The 25,215-nt window shown below is 42.8% G+C and overlaps 1 protein-coding gene across 4 annotated transcripts; it reads right to left on the bottom strand.

Annotated features, from left to right (window-relative positions):
* Positions 1-2,352: 2,352 nt before the first annotated feature.
* Positions 2,353-24,142, bottom strand: serpinh2 (serine (or cysteine) peptidase inhibitor, clade H, member 2). Of its 4 annotated transcripts, XM_039606147.1 has the most exons (6): positions 23,843-24,136; positions 23,303-23,527; positions 21,989-22,644; positions 16,963-17,055; positions 16,154-16,386; positions 2,353-3,089 (listed from the first exon to the last, which is right to left on the bottom strand). In XM_039606147.1, the coding sequence occupies exons 3-6, from the start codon at positions 22,635-22,637 to the stop codon at positions 2,784-2,786; spliced, it is 1,281 nt and encodes a 426-aa protein (XP_039462081.1). In that variant the 5' UTR covers positions 22,638-22,644; positions 23,303-23,527; positions 23,843-24,136; the 3' UTR covers positions 2,353-2,783. The 4 variants fall into 4 exon arrangements, with proteins under 4 accessions (XP_039462081.1, XP_039462086.1, XP_031607923.1 ...); XM_039606152.1 differs by lacking the exon at positions 23,303-23,527 and having other exon boundaries at positions 23,843-24,142; XM_031752063.2 differs by lacking the exon at positions 23,843-24,136 and having other exon boundaries at positions 23,303-23,782.
* Between the last annotated feature and the right edge of the window lie 1,073 nt (positions 24,143-25,215).

Below are 25,215 nucleotides of genomic sequence, written 5' to 3'. Positions count from 1 at the left end.
GTAACAAAGTAAACTTTTATTAAAACACAATCACTTATTCCATCAGTTCCCTTTAAATCCCCACGTGAATAATCTATAAATGGTGTGAAGTTGACCACCTGTGTGTCTTTTCAGAATGTCAGAAAGCCATCCTTCCAGCTCACCACATAAACCTCTTTCCATGTAGCACATGCCTGCCTCTTACTGATGACCCATCTCAAGCTTTTAACAAGAGCGAGGCGATACATTGGTATCAGAAAGTTGACCCACAGTTATAAAGAGTCACTTCTATGATTTTCTCTAAAGGGTAAGTACTGCACCATAACTGGCATGGCTCTACTGTGAGTGCTCTTTTGCTCTAAACGCTCTCTTCTCTACCACTTGGACTGTCCGACGGTTGAACCCATCGCGCAGGCCAGTGGAGGAGACAGGAAGTTCGTGCCGCTCTTGCACATTATATTTTATTTAAAAACAGGCGATTAAACATTAAATGTTCTCAAAACCTTTTTCTGTCACGTGACGGTGGAATGGTTGAAAGGAGACTACCATCGGCAATGGTGTCAAGCTATCAAGTAGTGCTCATAAAGCAGTTAGCCTCGACTTCCTGTCCAAAATATCGCTGCTCTGTATTGCCAGAGTGCTCCCAGAGACACTACTTTGAGGCAACTGAACATTTCTTTCAGGTGCTTTTAACTTGAACTAGTTATGATGAACTGTTGCTTTAAAACATTGGAAAATTTTTTTGAGAAAAATAATAATTGGGCACCAGAAAAATAAAACGAGTCAGAAATGGGGCACAGAATGAATTCAGACAGCATTAACTCCATCTTGCCAGCCCTCACCAGGTGATGGTTTAGATAGCACACTTCTACATATCCATTTGGCCACTGTGTATGAGCATATGTGCTATTTAAGCTGATTTTACCTGCCCACAGTTCTTGCACCTTTACAAGTCGCTGCAGCCCACCTTCACCTGAGCTCCTTCTTTCGTCCCATGTATGAATTAATCAGTGTCACATGTTGTACAATATATTGTCACTGATGCCGGATCACTTCTATGATCGGGGTCTTTATGCCTCCCACTTTCCATGTCCCTGCCTACTGCATTTCACACACAGGAGTGAGTCAAAATAGAGCCATACCACCAAATTTACATTAAATGAGATGTAAATATCAGGTCCTAACTACACTAAATAAATGGAAAATCCTAAAACATCTTTATAAAGGGAGGATAAATATTATTAGTTGGCAGAACTCCCTTTAAATCACGAATTACTACATTGATTTATGCTAGGTTGAATGCTACTGCTCCACATCATCGAGTAGCTGCTTTCTTACCCTTTTCTTTAAAAATCTGATTATGTCTGGCTACCTGTGAGCAGATGTGGAACATGCATGCGGTTGTAGGTGCTCTGAATGAAATGTGAAGGTGAGCCAGCAGGGAGCCGGTGTTAGAATAAGCAGGATTGATGAGCTCACAGCAGACGACCACTGATCCATCATCGGCTTGTCTGAATCGAGTCCACGGGTTATTCAGTATGAAGTATACCCGCTATATAGTGCCCTTTAGAAATCTGTGCTGCACAGACGGCCACTGCAGAGAGGATATTGTTATAGGTGCACGGCTTCACAGGAACAGTACACATGCACGCCGCGCACTGTTGCCGAGCAGACCTGTACAGGTGGCTAATTTAGGAACAAGGATGGAATAGCACAGTGGTCCTGAGAGGGATTTTGTTGAACGCTGTGAATCAGACAGTCCAGCTGTGTGCCTCTAGACCACTGCAACAAGACAGATGCATCTCACATTTACATTTTCGGTGTTTGACGCTAGGCTTTTAACACATCTGGGATAAAACCATCACACATCAAGTATTTTGTTTGTGCAGACAGATGGGCGGCCGGTGCAACGCAAGAGTCTCCTAAAATGTTCGTGTGCTTTAAATAAAACACTTCAAACACCGAAGACACCAAAACACGAACAATGTTTTAAGAGGAACGGCAAGCAGGGACCTTCTTTTTCTTTTATTCAACCATAGATTTGATTTCTCAATTATTTATCGGTGGAAATGGAAGAAACACATTTTACCTGAGGTTGTTGGGGAGCATTCTGTGACTGTGTTGACAAAGTCGCTGCTACACTTTCAGTGCACTGCAAGTCTATCATGTGTTGCCACTAAAATTCAGTAAGTGATTCAGTTTGGGGCTTTAAATCTACTTTCATAGACCCTGGCGGCGCATGAAAGGCCTTTCAGTTCAGGGTGGAAGTTGAGAAAAAAATACCTGTAACAGACATCTGACATATCAACAGGACACTTTTTGTTTTGAATCAGTGATCAGATAAGTGAGACTGACAATAAAGAATTAAAAAAATCCCCCAAAACAGCCCTTTATTCAACATTGTTCTAAATTTTCAAAAATATATTCAACATGGAGACGTCATTGAGTTGTTGTAATCTTTCTAAATATAAACTTGGGAAGGCAAGTAGTCGCTCAAAGTTAGTGTTTTTGGTGTATCCGTCAACTTTAGTAATGTCTCATACAGTATTTTTGTTCTATATGCCATGTTGGTGATACTGTGCGTGTGTGACTCTGTCGAGTATGGCGGTGTCGGTGTCAGTGTCAGTCAGTGTGACACTACGCGGTGTCAGAGTCTGACAGCCAGACGTAGTCTGATGTGATTGTGTGCAACAGTGAATGACAATGTCTCCACTCAGAAACCAGTGTGCAGTCTTTGAGAGGGGGATGCGAAAAGAAAAGAAACACCGAAGATGAGAAAAGAAGGATAACGCGACAGGAGGGTGCTACAGTTCATCGTGTAAGGGCTCTCCCTCCGCGTGGTCCAGAGCTCCCATCAGCAGCAGGGCTCCCGTGGCGCTGTCTCTGACGAAGAGAATGAAGGGGTGATCGGCGTAGAACAATTTAGGCCGATCAATGTGCTCCTCCTGTAGGTCAGCGTCTTCTTTCCCTGTCTGAGCAGCCAGCTCCAGGGTAGCCCAGTGGAGGACGCCACCAAGGTGAAGCTTTCCTTTGCTCTTGGCTGACACCCCAGAGAAGTCAGCCAACTTCTGGTCCCAGGCATCGGTCAAACCCAGAGTAACCAACTGTTTCTGCAATTGGAGGGAAAAAAAGATGATAAGACTTTACAGGCTGCCTTGAGTAAGTTCTCAAACAAGTTCTCAAAGCTCGGTGCCATCGCAGATAAACACGCTCTGCAAGTGCAGCTGCCAGGACGCTAATCAATTATGCACGCGAGGGGACCAAACAAGGAGTGGGAGGGAAAGCAGATTTTAAAATTTCATGATGCTGACATTCAGAAGTTTGGGACGAGCGGCGCCCTAACCAAACCCTGCAATATGATTAACTTACACATAAACATGCGCTTAAAAACACTCAATGAGTAACTTTTCACAAGCAGCATTTTCTTTACTTACCATAATATTTATTTACTTTGTATACCCAAAAATTTGAGATAGAAAAGAGGCTGACAGTTGCCCTTGTTGTGAGCTGGCAGAACAAAGTGGGCGACAGGCAGAGAGGAGACGGAAGGAGGAAGCAGAGGATGAATAATTTAAGAGTGATGCCCCGTGACCTCGGCACCTCCTTTGTTTTGCCTCTGATATGAATTCCACAGAAAGTCGTCGTCATGACAGGTAGTTTATCCTCCCATGGCAGAGGGCCACTCACAGTGACAGGCTTCTGCAAGGGCCAGATGAGAGCATGTGTGGGTGTGGACGTGCGGCTGCGCGGACTCGTGTGTGCGGATACGTGCGAGGCCACGGCTACAGAATATTTGCAGGGGAAGATGGGTGGGTGACGGTACTGTTTTCCAGCATTCTTTAAACTTTCGCGGACTAAACTCCTTACTGGAAACGTCTTTTACTAGCAGACAACAACTCTAAGATCTTCTGGCTGGTCTGTGGGTGCTCCCTCGCTGAACCAAAACCACACTGTTTTTGCTCACGTCTTAAAACCACAGACTAATAGAAAACTGCAATAAACCATGTAGAACATCTGCTTTTCCGTTTAAAAGCTAAGATGTGCATGCTCGAAAGAAAAAATCATCAACGATCATCACAGGTTAAACTTAAACACAAAACAAGTGCATGTATATACAGTTGTAGGCATCTGTCACTCCCATTCCAGTGTTTTCATGCGTTCATGTCCACAGAGACGAGCACCACCTCCTTCTCTAATGCACTTCTATTGTCCTCATCCATTATTCCTCTACTCTTCTCTCACCCCCACCCACCCCACACGGTTCCACTACATCACTGTCTTCCTCTGCAGCTCTGCCACTCGCCCAGCGTCCCCATACCTCATCTGGCCCACGTGCCTCCATGTTATCCCATTCTTTTTCTAACTTGATCCTTCTCCTTTTTCTTGGGCAGGCCTGCTCACCCCGCTTTACAATGTTCTTGCAAACTGTCATTCTTCATTGGAGATCATTTCAATTTTTTTCCTACCCTAACTTACTTAACAAGAAACTAGCTGGCATCTCTCTCTGTCACTCATGACACATTCTTTCCACCTATGTGCACAATTCTGGCCTAAAGGTTTTATGATGAGCCATATAAATAGTAAAGACGAGCCCTGCATGATCTAGCCTTCTTCTCTGACTCTAAAACTTTGCTAGTCAATAGTCACATATCTCTATATCTATATATATATACATATGTATACACATACGTACGTACGTATATGTATATACATATGTATACACATACCTACGTACATATATTTATATATACATATGTATATATATATACGTACGTACATATATATATACATATGTATACACATACCACGTGCGTATATATATACATATGTATACACACACACGCGTGCACGTATATGTATATACATATGTATACACATACCCACGTACATATATTTATATATACATATATATATATATATACGCATACATATATATACATATGTATATACATACCTACGCACGATATGTATATACATATACACGCACGCACGCATATATATACATACATATGTATACACACGCACGTGCGTGCGTGCGTGCGCACGTATATATATATATATATATATATACACACATATGTATACACATACATGCATGCGCACGCATGTGTGTGTGTATACATATATGTATATACATACCACGCATGCGTATATGTATATACATATACGCACGCACGATATATACACACATATGTATACACACGCACGCACGCACGCACGCATGTATATATATATATATATATATATATATATGTACACACATATATACACATACATGCGCATGCGCGCGCGTGTGTATACATGTATATACATATACGCGTGCGCATATATATACACACATATGTATACACACACATGCACGCACGCACGTGCGTGCGTATATATATATATATATATATATATACACACATATGTATACACATACATGCGTACGTACGTATGTGTATACATATGTATATACATACCTACGTACGTATATGCATATACATATGTATATACATATACGTACGTACGTATATATACATACATATATATATATATATACATACGTACGTACGTATTTATATATATACACATATATATATATATATATATATACACATATGTATGTACATACGTACGTATGTATATATATCAGGGGTCGGCAACCCTCGTCACGCGTGCCACAGCTGGCAGGCGAAGGGTTAACTGATGGCACGACCAATGCTGGACTGGCCATCAGGCATTTGCTCGGTGGCCCGGTGACTTTTTTTTCCCTTTGTAACGGTATAAACAATGAAAGGTGGTGGTTTGTCCAGATGTTGGTCGGTGTATAAAAATAACTCAGTTGTGTGGTGGTGGCTATGGCGGCGCTTCCTCAGATTCAGTAAAATTAACAAGTGGTGGAGGCCAGCAGGTGGATGAGAGAAAAGGGAGGCAGGAGGAGGAGAGACCCGAGGCGGCCGAGTGTCAGGTGAACTGAACTTCAGGTAAGAAGTTATGACCTGCAGTCTATCTGGGTCAGATATAAACCAAGTTTAGGTGGAGTTTATTTTCGTTGTGCTGACTTTTTACAGTCAGTTACAATAACTCGTACTGCGTACTAGCTAGCATGATGGAGTTTCTATACAGCTGGGTGGGTGCTGTGATGTTACTGATACCATAGTGAACTGTATTTTATTCATAAGGTTAGTTAGTAGAGTTGCCTGTAAAAAGACAGAATCATCCCTCATTCAGAGAAAATATTACGCGTTTCGTATTAAGCTGAAAAGGAACACAGTTTGTCCCGTACTTTAGCTAAAATGAAAAAAGACAACGCTGGATTTATTCTGTCGTTATATATATACATATGTATATACATATGTATGTATGTATGTACATTATATATATATATATATATATATATATATATATATATATATATATATATATATATATATATATATATATATATATATATATATATACATATATAAGAAGCAGGCATGTCAGCGGAGCCCACTGAGGCCTTGTGCTCTGCAGAGGTGTGGCACTGCATTATACGAGGAGAAAAACCTCTGGGAGGTGCTCTTTGGCTGCCCTTTCTCTCGGACGCACCGCATGAATCTTAGATGGAACAGCACTGGGTGGACTGCTGATGCCTCGCACACAACATCAACGAGCTATTTGTCTGCGAGTGGGACCCACAGGCATTGTCACCTGGAGATTTCATCTAAGAGTGTATGTGTGGCCAGGGCTACCTTTACCTACGGCAGTGCAGTCTAACCAGGCCCGAGGTAGCATGGCCCTGAGGCATGCAATACTCAGCATCACATTATTTCACCTCGGTGGTCGGGCCCACTAAGAAGCTTGTCGGGTGTACCTGTGGGGGGTTTTAAGGTTGTGGCGGACACAGATGCGGACACTTTACAGCTCCATCAGCAAGCAGTTGTTCTGGATGCTTTTAAAAAAGCAGAGCAGCTTTAATAATGATGATGTTAAAGAGAAAAAAGATGAGAGAGAAAAAAAGCAAAGATCAAAAGAGAGGCCGCTGCTAGGCAGCACTCCTTTCAGCTGTTGTATGCAAATGATGCGATTTGAACTTGGGGAAAAGACCAAATCTATGAAGACCTCACACCACACAAAGACTATTTCCACCAACACAGAGATGTTTTCCCTCGACAGTTAAAATGGAAAAGAAAAACAAAAAACAAGTGGTTTGTTTGTAGTGCTGAATGTGTTCACTACAAATTCTTATTTTCTTGTGACCTTTTATGTCTGCAAACTGCATACTGTATCTAATATTTCGGAAACTAAATAGTGAAGCCAATGTTTCTCTTTTAATCCTGCAAAATATGATTTTTTAGTTGACAATTAGAGAAGAAAAGCAGGTAAAATGGGAAAAAACACTTCATTTGGATCACACAGCAGGTAAGGAAGAGGGACTACAGAAAGCTAAGGGTAGGCGAGAGTGAGGCCGATCTGTGCCTCTGGACAAAAGATAACACACTGGATAATAAAATGATTCTCACTGTGCAATCTAATTTACTTTGTACTAAACTAACAACTTTCACTTTTAGAGTCTTTGGTCTAAAACTGTTAGAACACAGAGAAATAATGAGCTTCACTATTTAAAGTTATTTTTCCAAACTACTACTAGAACAACAACAACAGTAGAAAAGTGCTGGGACGACAAAGAAAACCTGACAAATGAGGAGCTGGCACAAAGGATTGTTTGGCATTTTTCCACCATAATCACCGAAATAATTCATCAGTTATCAAAACACTTGCATTAATTTCTGTCAGTCAACTATGCATTAGCGTGTTATTTCATTTCTATTTTAATGCTCCTCATTATCTTTTTGCATTGCCTTTTACACTTTCTCCCACACTATGGCAATGGTTCCACTTTCCCATACATTTCAAGTGAGTGGAATTGTTAAAAGCACATGCTACATGAACACTGTCAGCTGGAGTGCTTTTTTTTTTTGCACATCATCCTCCTCACTCTGCTTTTATTTTCCTCTTGGCTCAGCTCTATATATAGCTCTATAATAAAAGGCGACAAAGTGAATAAATAAATAAAAACTAAAAGAATTTCTAATTTACAATACAGTGGCTCCATGTGGTTAACGCTTTTGCCATACACTCGAAACGTCTGTGGTTGCACACCAGGAGGGCACACAGACTCACAAGCTAGTAAACTACTAGTTGTTCCTGTCCCAAACCATAAAAATTAAGCTTGTGTTAGGAAGGGCAATAGGCATAAAATCTGTGCCAAATCAAAACATGCTGTGTAATAATATTCGAATATTATTACACAGGAAAAAAAAACAACTACATTGCTGTCAATACATTTTTCAAAAAAATGCCTCTCTGTGCAAAATGGTTTCAAAAACAAAAACAGCTGTGGGATACTGTTAGTCCGTGATTTGAACCGGGGGGAACAAATTACGGCAGGATCAGCCTGATATTATTTGTATCCCACTGTAACTTTACTGTATAAAGAGCTAACATGTCCAAAATGTCAGGAGTAGTTATTACAAGAAGTGTTTGTGAACTACAAATCAAGAATGTTGGATACTGTTTGTCCGTGATTTTGAGAGCCCAGCGCTGCTCCCGACGCAGGGAAAACTAATTTTGCAGGGGAGACCTACCTTGGCACTTGTGCAGGTGAAGCCAAAGGGAAGATGTGCATCACCATATTTTCTAGTCTTTGGCTTGGAAGGAAATTGGTTTGGAAACATATTTGGCGATGCTTCATCTCCTGCTTTGCGTTTGTGTGGGAGCCCCGTCAAAAACCTGTCCATTATGCTAGCAGTGTCCAAGATTTCTTTTTTTTTCTTTTTCTTTTCATACCACGCCCCCCCTGCAATGGCTCTGCGCCCCCCCTAGGGGGCGGGCCCCACACTTTGGGAACCTCTGTACTATGGCAACCCCTTACGAAATAAAGGACCAGTCAAAAGCATCTTCTTTATGGGTAAAGTTTCAATTAATCAGGTTAGTAGAGGTGGGAATCGCCAAACGACGGTGGCCCTGAAAGGCCAAACGGACTGCAACGTAAGAAAACACCAGCAATAAGAAAAACACTGCAAAAGCACACAAAACACAACAGAAATAGGAAAAAAGAAAACAGAAACAGGAAAAAAATGATTTCCAAAAGCACAAGGGAAGTGTTTCTGGGGAGACAATAACCGGACGGACCAGTTGCAGGAACCCAAAACATGCTAGGTGTGTTTTATCATGATTCATATAATACTGATGACGGATTTTTAGGCTAATAGTGTGTAATTTTAGCAAAATTTTAATTTAATTTTAATTTAATTTTAGTAAAAGTTTTATTTAGTAAAAGTTTTAAGTTTAATTTTAGTAAAAGTGTGTAATTTTAGCAAATAGTGTGTTAGCCTAATGGCTAACACACTTACCTCTCATCTTTTCTTCCTTACAAAACCAATAGATCCTCCACTTCTTTTAAGTGTCTCCCAGTGCAATTCTTAGCATATTTTGGTTCCTGCAACTGGTCCGTCGGGTTTTTGTCTCCCCAGAAACACTTCCCTTGTGCTTTTGGAATTCTGTTTTTTTTTTTTCCTATTTCCGTTGTTTTGTGTGCTTTTGCAGCGTTTTTCTTATTGCTGGTGTTTTCTTAAGTTGCAGTCCGTTTGGCCTCTCAGGGCCACCGTACCAAACACCTACAAGAGCTGCTTGGCCATGAAAATCAACACCACGAAGCTCCCGGTGCACAGTTCTTGTGCTGATGTTAATGCCAGAAGAGGTTTTGAACTTTGCACACTGTGCGCCTCAACACCAAAACGCTTCTGCTTTTCCTGTGGCAATGTGACTGCTCCAAAAGCAAAGTAGATAAACATGAATAAAAGTCCAGTTATAAAAGTAAGGAGCTTGAAAGAAGCCTAATAGATCCCCTTTATATCTGAGAACACCTCCTCACACACTGTGTGACTGACACTTTGGCCTGAGTCGGGTCTATCCTAGTCCAATCACTCATGTTGCCCACAACATGACCACAATCAGCCCCATCGCCATTACAAAGTCTGGCTTAAAAAGTGCCCACGATTTACACTTCAGGCTCTCTCTGGCTCACCAACACTTGACAAACGATTGGTTAAAGATTCTGCCACCTTAAGCAACTCCAAACATGTTCTTTCTAATTCAGCGCTGCCCTAAACATCCCCACGTGGGTGGTTTGAAGCGTGCAGCGTGCGGCACTGGCATCATCGCAGCCCCATTTCATGGACACATTTGATGCAGGCTTTAAAGAAAGCCTTTTCTTTTTCACACATTATCAGCTCTCGAGGCTTCAAAGCCTCACCATCGCTTTATTAAGGTCTCATCAGCATCACTCCTACTGGTATCTTATTTACATGGGCTTTTACCTCTTCTACACAGTCAATACGCTCTGTGTCTCATTCACACAGACACATGAGTAGCGCTTTATTCTATGAGACCATTTTACTGGAGAAGAGAAAAAGAAAAAAGGAAAAAAAAAGGGAAAATGAAGCCTTAGCTTTCAGCGAGATGTTTAACTAATGGCCATGAAACACATCTGATTAATTCATATGATGCAGGGCTATGGTAGCTGTGCTAAAACAGCTGCCCCTCGACACTGTATACTGCGGAGTGCGCTCTTGTAAATATTTGATGGCCTTTTGACCTCATTATCCATGACTGAGTGAGCTCTCTGGTGAACACTCATATGTCTTAGTCACCAATCGGAGATATAGCCACCGAGGAGCTGAAGTTTGGCCATTAGTGAGTGTGTGTGCATGTGTGTGGCCTGGTCAGCAGTGGATCAGAGAGAAAAGGAATGAGGGTGGTTTATTCTGTGACCTCTGGGCAAGGCTTGTTAAGAGGGTTCTCCGTCTCTGGCTGCAGACCCCGTCACACTCCTATTCTTCACCGGAGAAAAACGCCCCCACCAACGAGACAGAAAGGAAGCGAAATGCCACACTTTGCTGCTCTGTACGGGTCTTCGTGTGCTTCCCACCTCGTCCCCAAGCAATCATTGACCCCTCTCATTCTCTCCCACCTCTCCTGCTCACTTTCCCGGCCAGAGTCACTCCCATTTAGGTCAGCGGAGCCAAGGTTCAGTCGCTTAGCAATGGTTTACAAGAGGCACATGTTTGACCTACAAAAAGGATTTAGATCCCTGTGACCGATACAACGGGGAGGACTGGGGTGAAGGAGCGAACGATGCCTTTGGATGTGGCAAATCCGCTCAACATGAGTCAGAGGTGCGCGATTTTGTTTGTGCTCATTTGCTACGCACACAAGATGAAAGTCTTAGACACACACACACTGCTAAGATGGTCGTTTTTTCCGAATGCCCTCTAATCTAAGGATTCCATGGCCATCCGTGGCACTGACAGACAAAGTGGTAAACAGCATTAACGCGCGGTGATGAGCAATTATTTGTCTGACCCAATTGGAAAAATGATTGTCAGTGAAGACACGGCACTGTCACTGGCCAGAGGGTTTGGGAAGACAGACGCAATGAGATCGGAGTGGGTAGAGGTTTTGTTTGGAGCTTGAGTCCTTTCGTAATGATTTCTCAAATGCGCTTGTTTTTCTTGAGAGAGCAAATGGAGGAAGACAACTCGTCACGAGTCAAACGGGGCCAAAACGTGCTCACTCATAATTAGGTTGCATAATGAGAACACTGTACAGCTACTTTTAGTTATTTACGAGAGTCAAAGTTTTTTGTTTTCTGCTTTTTCTGTCCATAAAACTGCCTGAGAGACAAAGGAGGGTCTGTGCAACAGGATGCTTTCTGCTCCTTCTCTGGCAAAGTCATAGGCGTGTCAGAAGGAGTCATTTCAAGCCTTAGTTCTAGATTACATCCTCCTCCCCAGAGTCTCCTGACAATGTTAATGTCAAAAGCTTGTTCTTCGGGGCACAGCTAGCGGAATAACACGGTAGCACAGCTCTACAGAGATGTTTGCTAAAGTAGAACGAGGGCAAAGTGGATTTCATCAGTCCATGATGAGGTTACAGCATACATATGGATAGGACGTCGTAAAAGGTTGCAGTCGGTGTCCACTGCCCTGGGGAAATGGGTTTTACTGGGATGCTTCTGCTTCTTTCAGGTTAAACTAACCTCCCCCCGTTACTACTTCTCTCTAGCTCTTCCACAACTGTTGTGTTATCAACTGGGTCTGGGTGTAGTCAGATTGAAGACTAAGCAATTTTTCAAAGTAGAGCAGGTCATCGAAAAGATGCAAGAGGAATGAAGAAAAAAATAATTCAAGTAATAAAAGTTTGATATGGTGAAAAAAAGCAACCTCCAGAAAAAATGGTGCCAGAAGCTGCAGTTCCTCTAATGGCCACTTGAGATCAGGTCCAGGAGAGTAAACCCCATAAACTGATGTTAAAATGCTTTAACCATGAAAATAATACACGTACAGCCTGGTACAGTATTTGTAGTTTCTGAAACCAGTTTTCCAACTCATACCAACAGCACTGGGACTAAACATTTTTCCTTATAGTCTTATAACAAGGGGTGTGGCTGCTTTGATCCACAGGCTTTTCCTCACTCAGTGGACATCACAGAACTGGACCTGTCAACGGTGTTTCTTCTGCTGGTGTCTTTTGGAGTATTTTTAGATTATCTCACCAATAATATGACTTGCTCTGCAGTATGCACACTTTCAAAATACAACACATTGTGTTTTCGCTAAATTCTTTGCTTCTGACATAGCTCAAGTTAGAGTTCGGAAAAAAATCCAGGCTGAAGACAAGTCTTAACAGATCCAGGCCCAACAATCAGACCCCATGAAAGTCCAAGTCAGCTTTCAATTTTATGAAGATAATATGAGGTAAAAATTAAACACATCTAAATCTTATTGGTGGAAAAGAGTGAGTACTAGAAATCTACTATTGAGCTAAATCTAGGAATATTTTGATGGCTATCGAGGATCTCATATGCCATTCCTTTCTTTACTCTCCTTATTCATGCTTTGCTACATGCATGCCTGCATAGATCTCTGTTAGGAAATTCCTTTATCCTACATCTCTTGCTAAGGTGCAAAAGATTCTTGTAGCAGCCTGTCATTCTGAGCCAGCGCTCAGCATAGCTGTTCTAGTTTCAATGGCAATCTTCTTCCTTGAAAGGCTCCATCAGTTGTCAATAATAATAATAATAATAATAATAATGCAGTAAAAGTAATAACAAATCACAATTAAACTGGCTGTTTGTCACAGGCTTCTTCCTGTGCTTTGCTCAAGATACTTGGAATTAGCAATCTCAACCATGTTCCTCTATTTGTTTTTTAAACGAACCAAACAGTTTACTTGGAGCCATAAAGGAAAATCTGAGTTTGATTTTCTATAATTACAAGATGCCAAATTTAAAATCTTTGTTGGAACATCACATGGAAGAACAGTATTTCACAAAGAAAAGTAAAAAGCATTAAAGTTAACCTATGGAACTGTGACTCCAACTAATGTCAATTCCATAAACCTGACCACAAAACTTTCTTTCCACTTTCACCCCCTCAGCAGGATGTTCCTGAAGGTGGAAGGCCCGTGTGATTCTAGCAGCTTGTATGTTTCTGTGTCCCTGTTAGACACCTCTCGGCCTGGTCAAATACGTGCTCTTCCACCAGCCCGACAACTCTTGAGCCTCCCAGTCAGCAGCCAGCACAGCCTCCAGTTTGGCCTGGATGAACCTTAACAACCCTAATGCGTTCACATTAGCATCAGCTGCCACTAAGCTGCTTCCTGTCCGCTTGGCTGTCCTATTCACTTCTCAGTACCTCAGACCAGCTACCTGCTGGCCCTGGGAGTAGCAGGAGCAGGGATCCACATTACCAGCTGGGCTGTGGCATAACCTTTGTGCTCTTGCAAAATAAGGCCTGTGGGGAGGCACCGGGACCCCACAGAGGAGGTACAGGTCATGGTCATCCTCAGGCCCCTCTTAGCCCCCGAGCAGGAAGGTTTGATTCACTGCTGAAGGCTGTTAGGGCCTGGTGCTACGTGTACACCTGGGCACCCTTCCCCTCAAGAGGGAGAAGAGAATAGTGGAAAGGACTGACATTTGAACTCACCTACTAAAAAAGAAAAAACAAAAGCAGTCGAAGAAGGAGGCAGAAAACTAAGTAAGACACAGTGGTCACGTTCAGAATGGAAGGAGAAAGAAAAAGAAGGAAAATAGAGGCGAGAAACACGAAACAGCATAGAGGAAGAGCAGGAAGACCAAAGGATGGGGTGGGAGGGGGTGCCAATATGTGTGAGAAAAGGGTAGACAGAAAGGAAGAGTGCAAGACAGGAAAAGCAGCCGGCCAAAACAGAGGCAGGGAATAATGAAGAGATGCGGAAAATCCAGAGGAGAAGGATAAAGCAGGCAAAGAAACAATGAGAATGATGACTGCATTGCTGGGTGAAATGAGAAAGCGTATCAGGTGGAGTGAAAAATGATGCAGTGCGCAGATACAGGAAATGAATGGAAGAAGAAACTAGAATTGAAGCTGCACGCAGGGATCCACTCTGTCAAATTCAACTAGGGTTTGAAACAGCTGCACAGCTCCCACTCCACCGCACTTTAAACTTACTTAAAAAACAACTCGGTCTACTGGTCTGGGTATAAATGCAAAAGAACAAGAAAGAAAAAAGAAAGAAAGAAAAAAAAGGAAAACAGCATCGTGACCGTAGAAGCTAGAGGAGATTGTGACCCAAGAAATTTGGGCAAAGTTACACCTAAAGACAGGGCTGCCTCCAGAATTACTTTTAATAGGGGTGGCCGTATTGGGGGCCACTTAAAATACTGGGGCGGCACATCAAAAACAGAATTTCCACTTTCATTATGCTCTTGTCAAATATAGGTAACTTAAAAAAAAGTTCAGGAGGTAGAGCAGGTCATCTACTGATCGGAAGGTTAGTGGTTCAATCCCTGACTCCCACTACATGCCAAGTATCCTTGGGCAAGACACTAAGGTTGCTCTCTGATGCATCCATTGGAGTATGAATGTGTTTAAATGTTGATTAGGAAGCACTGAAAAGCAAAGAAGAACGTACTTGTGTAAATGGGTGAATATGGCATGTTGTCCATCCATAATAATCTGATTTGATTGATTGATTGAATGGAAATCACAACCATCGCTTTAATGATTCTCAGCAGAGCTGAGCAGAAGCAGCTTAAGACTCATTCTCTCAGTTTTCCAGAACTTGTTGACGAAAGAAAAAATAAGTGTTAGATTGTGTAAGAGTGTGAACTGTTGGCCCAGAGATGCACCAGTGATCTATCCAGGGATTGGCACCAGCTTTACCTTCACCTTTTTTAATTATTACCAACGTAGGACAGGCTTGCCCACTAGGGGGCCAGCAAATTTTGGTGGGTGGCCAGCGCCCCCCCGGCCCCTCCTTGGTGGCGCCCCTGTCTAAAGAGTGTAACACTTGAAAATGCCAGTTGGCTAATCATCATCAGCACATCTTCTTCATTCACCCCCTCAATGCATTAGTGTCCATTACAGCAGGGCCACAGATTCCTTCAGCAACAATCTATGGACGGAGCTTGGAGGGTTTCAGCTCCTAGTTTTGTAACCAGTTAACATTAGCAAAACTACCAGACCTAAAAATGACAAATATTAGCAGCGGCAGCATCAGCAGCCTTCTTTTCTTGTAGGTTAACATCAACATGATTGTATAGAATGTGGTTATACACAGCTCCAGTCAGCGTCTTCTGACTCAGCTGTTCATTTTCTAGATCTAAACACTGCCAGGCAGTGACACAGGATGTCATTCTTCCTACTCCAAGCCTTGCTACCTTGGTAGCCAACAGTAATTAACAATGCATAGCAACGGTAATATCACTCAACAATAGATTTATTTATTAGGTTTTTTAAATAATGAAAAATAAACAAAACAAGTAATGCATAAAAATACAGCAACTTGTGAAATATTAGGAAAATAAGGGGAAAAAAAAAACTATCCAAGCCTACAGATGTCCCTTTAACACATAGAATCAGTACAATGTGTAACCAGGACTCTTAAATGCGTTTCCAAGAAGTAAGATTAACTCAATCTTCTATTTAAGCACTTCAGAGCACACAGAAAGGGTGCATTATGCCATACTGCATTAGCATGACCCGTTTGAGACTCATATGACAATGAAAGGCAGTATGAGCTGAATATAAAGGACATGACTCGATCTCCCTGCAAGAATCTTTTTATGTCACCGTACCAAAACAAAGTTTGCTGAACTAACCTGCAGACTGAGCGTGCTAGTGATGTTTGCCTTGGGCAGAGAGATGGCCACACTGGTTACACTGGCCTTCTCCAGCCACTTGGACAGCAGCTCCAGGGTCAGCAGCTTTTCCAACCTAGCCAGATTTTCGACATGAAAGGGCAGCAGGAGCACGACGCTGGCCCTGCCTCCCCACAGAGGCGCCTCTAGAACTTGCACCATGTTGTCAGTGTCTTCATGGAAGCGGTACAAACCTGTAGCGGGGGGACAGCAGGGGGGCAGGCAAAGAGTTGAGCAAAGATCAGAGAGTCAAGGAGAGAAGCAGTGCTGTGAAGTAACGTTTTCTTTTTTAGCAGTAGTTTAATGCAGAAGTTCTCTTGGAAGTTGGTTCAGAGCTGCACTTTCAGCCGTGTCACTGCAGTCGTTCTCTCACCGAGTGAACTCACAGAGGGAATGCTGGGGTTAGTTTCGCTTCATACATAAAGGAAATGCAAGCTGCGACAGGACGACAACAAGCCAGCCGTAACACAAGTCTCACTCACGAGTTGAAAGTGACATTATATATAAGAAATATACATCCGTTCTACATCTCTTAACTGTTATCCTAGAAGAAACTCACCCTGCCTTGTTGCTGTTTTAAGACAATGCATAAAATATGGAAAATGTGCTAAATAAATCATTAGGGACACACTGATAAATTAGAGGGAGGCATATTGGACCTCACAAATATTCACGTCCCTTTTAGAGCTGGATTCCTTTTCGCTGCATTTATTCCCTGGCAGGAATAGAGCAGTGACAGACTGCGTATAGCTTTTTATTATTTTTTTTACCTGCTCTGTGCATCATCACCACTTTGGTGTATTTCTTTCCCAGGAAGGTACGACGATCTGTGCTTTCCTCGCTGAACTCTCTCTCCCACAGCCCTGAGCAAAGAAAAGGAAAATGCAGTTTTAAATACAGCATGCTTTATATAGATGGACTGCATGGGGGGGGATAAAAAAAAAAAAAAATCAATGAAACAGGAGAAAAAGTGAACAATAGGTTAAACAATGCCATGTTCATAAAATACATATACAGCGACACTGGCTGGCACTGCTCATGAATCATCTATGTGCACTGCCCATTAAAAAATGTATACCCTCCTGAAAGCTGCTGAGGCAGAGTGCTGTACTGCGGCAGTTATGAAGACCTTAAGGCTACTGACCCCTATTCAATGTTCAACACATCCCCACTTGGCCCTGCTAACCTCCTGACAGCTGTCAATTTAAGAGGAGCTAAGAGTGGAGGAATTACCGTTGTAATAACCTCACAACACACTCTCAAAGCTGCTGGTCCATTCAATAGAGCCGGGGACATTGGATGGGGCGTAGAGGTCGGCAGATTATGACTTGTACCCATCGCGCTCTTTGTGAATGACACCTGAGGCCGGCTAGGGCTATAACTAATGATGATTCTCATTATCGATAAATCATTTGAAAAGGTCAGCGCTCTCGTCACACAAAGCTAAGGTTCAAGGAGGCCAAAAACTATGAAATGCCTCAATTGTCAATGTGAAAGCCTGCAGACTGATTGCTTGGTTTTTATTATTAAGCACCTCTATTAAGAACTGTGCGCAGACTCGTCTTTTGTCCGCGCTGTTTTTAATTCTTCTAAACTTCAGAAAAGAAAAACAGACCAAGTTCTCAGAGCACAAGGTGACACCTACAAGCACAGGAACTTTAAAGAGAGATAAATACAAGACAAAGTGCCCCATAATTTACCTTAAGACAAAAAGATATACCTCACACGCCATAAGCCGTGAAGACAGATGCCAGGGGAAAAGAAATCCTGCTCAGCCTGATTTAGTCAAAACACTCCTACACACTGCTCAGATAAATATACACTGTACTGGGTTTCACTAACAAAACAAGACACAATGCAACTGCTTCTGCTCAATGAAACGGAGTCCAATTTTGTGCAATTTTGTTCTCATTTTCCCAAGAAACTTGCAGATATGTGTATTTTACACAAACACACTACAGTTACATGTGACTAACACACCCAACCAAGAAGCCTGCACTCTGGTTTCTGATCATACAGTCTGTGGATACACCTTTGCCAGTTAAGCTTAGCTGGTTGGTATCCTGACACGTCACCGTCACATCAACTCCAGCTGCCTGACACGGTGGCGGCTGAAACAGGTAGTGCTATCCCACAATTCATAGGGACGCCAGTCTGCCCACTAAAATGACCAGATGTACATATTTATCAGTGCATTTTACATGATATGGTCTCAGCAGTCTGGAACAGGCTGTGTTACAGCTACACGTCAACCATCAACATCTGTCTGCTGTATTAAAGCATTTGAATTTAGAACATGGATTTAGATACACGTATATAATCAAAAATAAGAAATCACAGACATCATCATCATTTGGGTAAAAGAGTTTTAAAAAAACCACCTAAGAATAAATTGGAGTATTTCAGCATCTGCTGCCCATTTTTGGAGAAATGACCAGTGTTGGTTGGTGGCTCCACCACTTTTTCCTTACAGAAATATCAACACCGTCAACAATTATCTTCTATTCTAAAGACTTTTGTGAGCCTCTCACCTTTTCACCAGCAGCAGGTCAAAATAACAGTGCTGTTTGGTACTAATGTGTAGCAGAAAAGCTAACAAATAAACCAAGATGAAACCAGATAAGCAATATAGCATCGTCACTGTGTTACTCACTCATATATACAAGACAGATTCAGCCATCATCTATTCATCCACTGGTTTAAAGTCCGTTATCTGCAAATCTCTTTCTCTAATCACAAGAAAACAAAACAAAAACAACAAAACACTCACTTCATTACCAAAGTGTTACAAAGAAACACCGACTCACTTATGTATTAGGGATCACAGGATTGGTTGAAACTTATTCTGGATAAGTAAAATTAACAAATAATCATAAAAGCAACAAACACCATTATGGTGAACCTCAAAGATGTTTGGCTCCATTTATCTTCAGACTAGAAAGTTACAGAGACGAGGAAAACTGTTTTCACACTCTTACTGTTAGGCCTCATTACTACACTTTGTCTACAATTGGGGTTTCTTTAAACTGTTTAACTTATTATTAAATTCCACACTTATTCTTTTTTTTTTAATTGATAGCTGCCTGACTAATTGTTTCAACACTATGGGTGGCATCTCCAAAAGCCAACCAGACTCGAATGGATCGCAGCCAAACACAAATCGCAGCAGTAAAGACGTGTGATTCTCCCTCCCGGGCATGCTAGCACACATCACAGGCATTCAGTCCGCTTCCTGGGAAACACGATCGCTTTGGTATTCCAAAGCGGCCGGCTGAAGGTTACCTGAAGCGGCAACCGTGTTGTTGAAATGATGTCACAATGATGAACAATTTTCTCCACAGTATACACGTGTAAAAACAAGCACGGGAGGGTTAATGACCTGCTGACCTCCAAACAGACCTGCACAGCAGCAGCAGAGCGACGGCTTTAAATCTGAACCTTTTTATAACTGTCAGCAACAAACAGCGAGACAACTGCGCTCACGCAGCTACCGAGTCGTCCTGTTAACTTAAAGCATAACCCAGTGGAGAATCGATGCGAGCTCGCGGCTCGGTCTCTTCCCTCATCAACTCGTGATTGCGTGCAGTCGTGCTATTTCAGAAGCTGTTATTAGAGTTTAAATAAGCTGGGGCTTCATGTGCTGCCTCTCCTTTTTCAGTCCCCCAGTGCTGTCGCATTATCTTGTATAAGTTTCACTCCACTGTGTTTTTTTCCAGTATTATTTTCCTCTGCTGTCACTGGTGTTTGTCTAAAGCAAAACAAAGCATGAATTAATTAACCAGAGTGGACTGGAACTCCCAAAGGCAGACCCTTTTACAATCCCCTCCACCATGACAGTCCATCTCTTTCACTCTCAGCAGGCCACCCTCTCCCTCTTTACTTTTCTCAGTTTCCTCCAATCACTCCCATCTCTTTGCTTTTCTTCTGCCCCTTTCCACCCAGAAATCTCCCCTTTTTATTCATTTAATTTTACCCTTTCTTTCTCTCCCTCTCTCTCTCTCTGGCCCTCTTTGCTTTTCGCATCTCTCCACTATAAACATGTTCCGCTACTAATTGGCCCTGACCTTCCTTTTCTTTGAAAGCTCCATACAGACCGAGGGAGGAGGGACAGCAAAGAGCTTTTTTCCTTTTTTTTAATTCTTCCTTCAATAATTAACTGAAGGGAGGGAGAAGGGAAACAAACAAAAGCAGGGAGGAGGGGACGGACGGATGGAGATGCCTGCTCAGTGCCAAACTAAAATAAAATAACACCCGAGACCTCCGAAAACATCCCATTAATAACACATCATCAACTGCTTTAAGTCCTTGGAATCCCAAACATAACGAAAAAAACAAAAGTTGGAACAAAAGCAGGAGCTGCTAGTTTGAGAAAGGAGCAAACTATCGACCACGCTGAAAATTATAAATCAAAACTAAAGGAATCCAATTTTCCATAATCTAATTTGCAGCTGCAATCTGCTGCATAATCTAATTTGTATATTTGCTCCACGAAATTAATGAACCAACCAATGAGGGTGGGCTCGCAGAAAAAAACAAAAAACAAAACTAATTTTGTAATGAAGTCAAAAACATCAAACAAAGAGAATTAATTAAATTGCTTATCAATGTATAGTCTGTCAGGGAATGTTATTTCTGAAGGGTTGTCTATCTTTGCCGGAACCCTGTTTTCACTTCAGGAGCCTTGCCTTCTGTTTTTTTCTTCTTTTTGCACCTAATAAAAAATAAAAAAAGCACTACCTGCAGGAGGAAGGAGAAGGAACAGAGGCAGATAGACACCGATAAGGAGGATGTGAACAGGAGACATGTGGGAAGGAGAGGGAGAGGAGACAGGGGTAGATTAGACATGCGATAGAGTGACAAAAGCACAAAAACAGAGACCAACGCTGCAAAAAAAAGGAACAAGCGAGACAGAAGGATATATTTAACACATCATCATCATCTTTTGTGGAGACCGCAAACAAAAAAAATGAGAATCTACGTCAGCGGGCATTCAAAATGTTGGCTGTGCTCTGAGAGACGAAGGAGGAGATGGTAGATTAAATTCCACAATCACACAAAAAAAGGAAAAAAATAAGGAAAAGGAAAATAAGCCATTTCCTTGACTCATGATATGTGCGATGAACAAATATTGCCGACCCTCGAAAATAAAATGCGATATTTATTGGCACATTTAGCGTGCCATAATGAACCTCAGATAAGGATTTAGATGGATATGTTTTTGGGATGCAACTGTTAAATCACAGATGGAGCTTCTAACCGACTGCGTCCGTGCAGAAATATTGACTGCTTTCCACCACTGCAGCCTGTCACAAAGAGCAGAGCCGAGCCAAGCTGTGCCGCCGCAGACTTGGAGCGCTCCGAGCACAGATGTTAGGCATGACATCGAGGGAGAGAGAGTCTGGACACTTGTTACTCAATTATTTAAGATGACACATCACCCCCCAATGGAAGATGAATAAGCTCTCAGTGATAGACCCCAGAATCATCCTTTATCTGCTGTGTCCACCAGCTGGAGTCCAGCGCATGCACGCGCACACACACCCATGGAGATGCGGGGTGCACACAGGTGGGATTGCTGGCACACGCCACGGAGCCAGCAAAGACTTGTGCAGACTGTCTGTGCTGTGTGATCACTAAAAATGGTGCACGCCATACTCTCATCTAAAGCGGGAAAACACATCAAGCTTTTTCGGCATCGCTCCCACAGTTTTAAAAGCAAAATTGGATGCTCACAGTTATTAAATATTTCAGTAACCCTGCACTAATTTAATTTACAATAATGTCGTTTCTACACACCTTTTAAACGCACTGCATTCGCCAGGATCAAAGCTCCAGCCCTGGCCTTGATTTCGGCCTCCAAAGGAGCGCCTTCCAGTCCACTAAGGCTGGCCTTGGCCCAGTCCTGAAGCTGCTTCAGGTCAGCCTTGGAGTCTCCTTTCCCCAGAGTCTGATGCTTCACTCTGAACCTAGTCTGACTCTGCTTCACAAAGGCCTGGTCGACTGGAGGGACCTGCTTGGAAAACACAGCTGAGGATGCGTGCAGGTGAAAGCTGGTTCCGTTGGCTTCACTGAAGCTCTTCAACGCCTCGGCGAGACGTTCGGGAACCTGCGTGTCAACCTTGACGGGGGACGGTGGGTTGAGGAGACCTTGAACCTGGTTGGAGGTGTTACCGCCTGAACCTTCCCCCAGTGCTCCGAGAGAGGAGGCCACCAGCAGAGGAGAGAAGAGGACATTTACGGAGGTCGAGTCGGAGCGGAGGGCCTGGTACAGCCGCAGACCTAGGGTCCAGCTCGGGTCACCCTGGGGGGGAGGAGGCAGCGGCGGCGGGCGAGATACTGGACCGGCCGGGGCATCGGCGCTCTTCTTGGATGAATTAGTGGTGCTCCCTTGCACCAGGAGAACTGGCAGAGAAATTAGGAGACAGAAAGGGAGCCTGGGCAGCATGGCAGTTCTGGAACAGAGAGCACGGGAAGGAGAGTCAGTATGAGGATTTGCTCGCACGAGATAATCTGTCTGTGTATACATAACAGCAAGAGGAATGAGGAGAATGCAGCCCTCTCATTCACAAGGCAAGCAAAGCCCCCCCTCCACAACTATTCATTGCGCATATTTTGACCTGATTTTTAATAGTGTAATAGCTCATACTGCAACACTCATAGTTGAGATAAAGCAATATAAACACAGCCTGAGGGCTCCTTTTTTTTTTTTTTTTTTTTTGCTGTAAAAGTGTCATTTGTGTAAACTGCTCCTACAGAGCCACAGCAGTGAGAACTTGATTTTCTAAATTCCTCCCCACTTGGATCCACGGTTATTATCTCACCCGCTGCGCGAAAGAAGCAACGTGCGACAATTAACGCTGATGAAGTTTTCAGGCTGGGACTGAACAAACGAATGAGAGGGGGAAATGTGCGTTTTCAATCTTTCCTTTCAAAAAAAAAAAGAAAAAGGAAAAAAACTTCGACTCCTTACTTTTGCCGAAATTCAACAGAAGTGACGGCAAACATCTGTCGTCTAATTCTGCTTATATTCTCTCAAAAATAACCAGAAATGTAAAAAGTGTCGAAGACAGGGAAAGAGAGAAAAATGTCGTGTTCGATTCATTAATTTACCGTTAATTAATTCACGTGTGTCCCTGTCCTTTTTCCGCCGCGGTCCTCGCTGTGAGCTCCGGAGGAAGTGCTGCTTTTGCTGGAGCTCAGACGTGGCAGAGGAAGTTTACCGTCCCCCCGCTAACTTCAGCTCCCGGTTACCTTTCTGCTCTTCCCGAAACTTCCAGGCTTCCATGAGGAGCTGCCACCGTGAGCAAATTTAGCTTTGGGCTGTTTAGGTGCGGGCTCCATGTTAAGCCGAGTTAAACAAGCATTTAAAAAAGGGAAAATTTAGTTAAAAACCTAAAATAGGGCACACTTAGCACACAGTGTGAAAAAGAACTATAAAGCTGAATGACATGTAATCCAGTCTGAACTCAGTTTCACTATATATGACATGTAAACACGCAGCTACTGGTATAAAAACGTTTTAAACCCATTAAACCCTGCCACTTTGTGTCAGTCCTGCTATTCAACTCGTGTTTTTTTTCCCGGCATGACACATTTATACTTTACAAAACCATAATTAAATATGGCTAAGTCATTGTTGGGATGGGATACCTTACAGCGGTTCCCTATGGCCTTTTCAGGGATTATGTGGGTGCAGTGTTGGTCTTGGTACAGGTTTTCAAAATGAACAAAAATCCACCGGTTGCAGCAAATGAGGCGTTTCTCCATTCAAAAGAAACCCTTGTGGGTTTGCCGGGATAATAAACTCTCTTGTTCTGGGCTCAGTGGGGGTTGTAGTTCCCAAAGGCACTCAAGCGGGGTCGCTAATGGTCTTCTCATCGCTCCAGCTCAGTGACCCCGTGAGAAGCTGCCTCATGTGGTCCAGGGCCTCCCAAACTTGACACCCAGGCCTCCCATTGCGCAGGACATAGACCACAGCGCTGGCAGTCAGATTTTTTTTATTTGGTCAATTTAAAGATGTTTTTTCTTTTTTAAAACTTGTGATTATGTCCTAAATCTGACTTTATCTTGGCATGCTAATTATGGAGAGCATTTTATTTTCTTTATAAGTTCAAATGCTTTAAATTGAGTTTCCAGGGAAGCCCCCTACACACACACACACACACACATCTCACTTTTCAGTAGCCTACTATGAAGGAAAACTAGGGCACACTATGAAAGGCTGTATTACAGCTGACCCTTCCGAATGTCCTCATTCTGTAGTCTCCTCATTTCGCCTCCTTAAATTGTACCTGCCCTCCATCTACAATACTACAAGGAGTGGAGAGCACATAACTTGTAAACAGTGCTTTGGCACAGGGATTATTGCCCAAAGTTAAGGATGGAGAATGACCATATAGGGTCCTAATCAATAAATATAGAGATAGACTAAGGAGGCTAGAGGAGGATCAAAGAGGGATATGGAGGAAGATAACTGCTTGAGACCACCAATGCTTAGCAATCAGGCCGAACATGACAGCTTGTAGACCCAACCAATTATTTACCCCAGCCAAATCAATAGAGCTCTCTCCGAAAGATAGCCATCAGCACCACTATCTGGAACACATTCGCAGCAGAAAGTACAAGCACACACTGAGCACTCTGCTCGCTGCCACTCTCGCTCTCTGTCTCTTTTGAAAACGCACACACGCACTTCCCTCAGAGACACTTAGTTATCAGGCTTCCTTAGAAATAAGACACCAATCATCTAATTATTGAGCATCCTCAGTGAAAAGAGAAAGAGAAAAACAGCAACATATCAAACTACATCTGCAGCTAACAAGAAGGAGCATTGGAGGTGCAATGTATGTGCATTTGCACAAACATCCAGTGAAGCTCCCTCGACGGCCTGGGGATGCACGGTGGTGGTGATGAGTCGACCGGTGCAACCACAAAGGTCGTAACCCTGCCAGTGGCGTCACCACTCATCCCTTGAGACCTCCCAGGATCGCACCGCAGTCAGTCTTTGCAGTAATGAGCAGCGA

Source organism: Oreochromis aureus, linkage group 3, assembly GCF_013358895.1.
Source record: "Oreochromis aureus strain Israel breed Guangdong linkage group 3, ZZ_aureus, whole genome shotgun sequence".
NCBI lineage: Eukaryota > Metazoa > Chordata > Actinopteri > Cichliformes > Cichlidae > Oreochromis > Oreochromis aureus.
This window is presented reverse-complemented; position numbering and strand designations above follow the sequence as displayed.

Excerpts from the sequence above, each read along its gene's own strand:
- serpinh2 (XM_039606140.1), bottom strand. The coding sequence starts at position 23,197 with ATGTTTGCCGTCACTTCTGTTGAATTTCGGCAAAA. Across the intron at positions 22,645-23,162 it reads TCTGTTGAATTTCGGCAAAA|AACTGCCATGCTGCCCAGGC; the intron begins GTAAGGAGTCGA and ends TCTCTGTTCCAG. Across the intron at positions 3,090-16,153 it reads CTAGCACGCTCAGTCTGCAG|AAACAGTTGGTTACTCTGGG; the intron begins GTTAGTTCAGCA and ends CTCCAATTGCAG.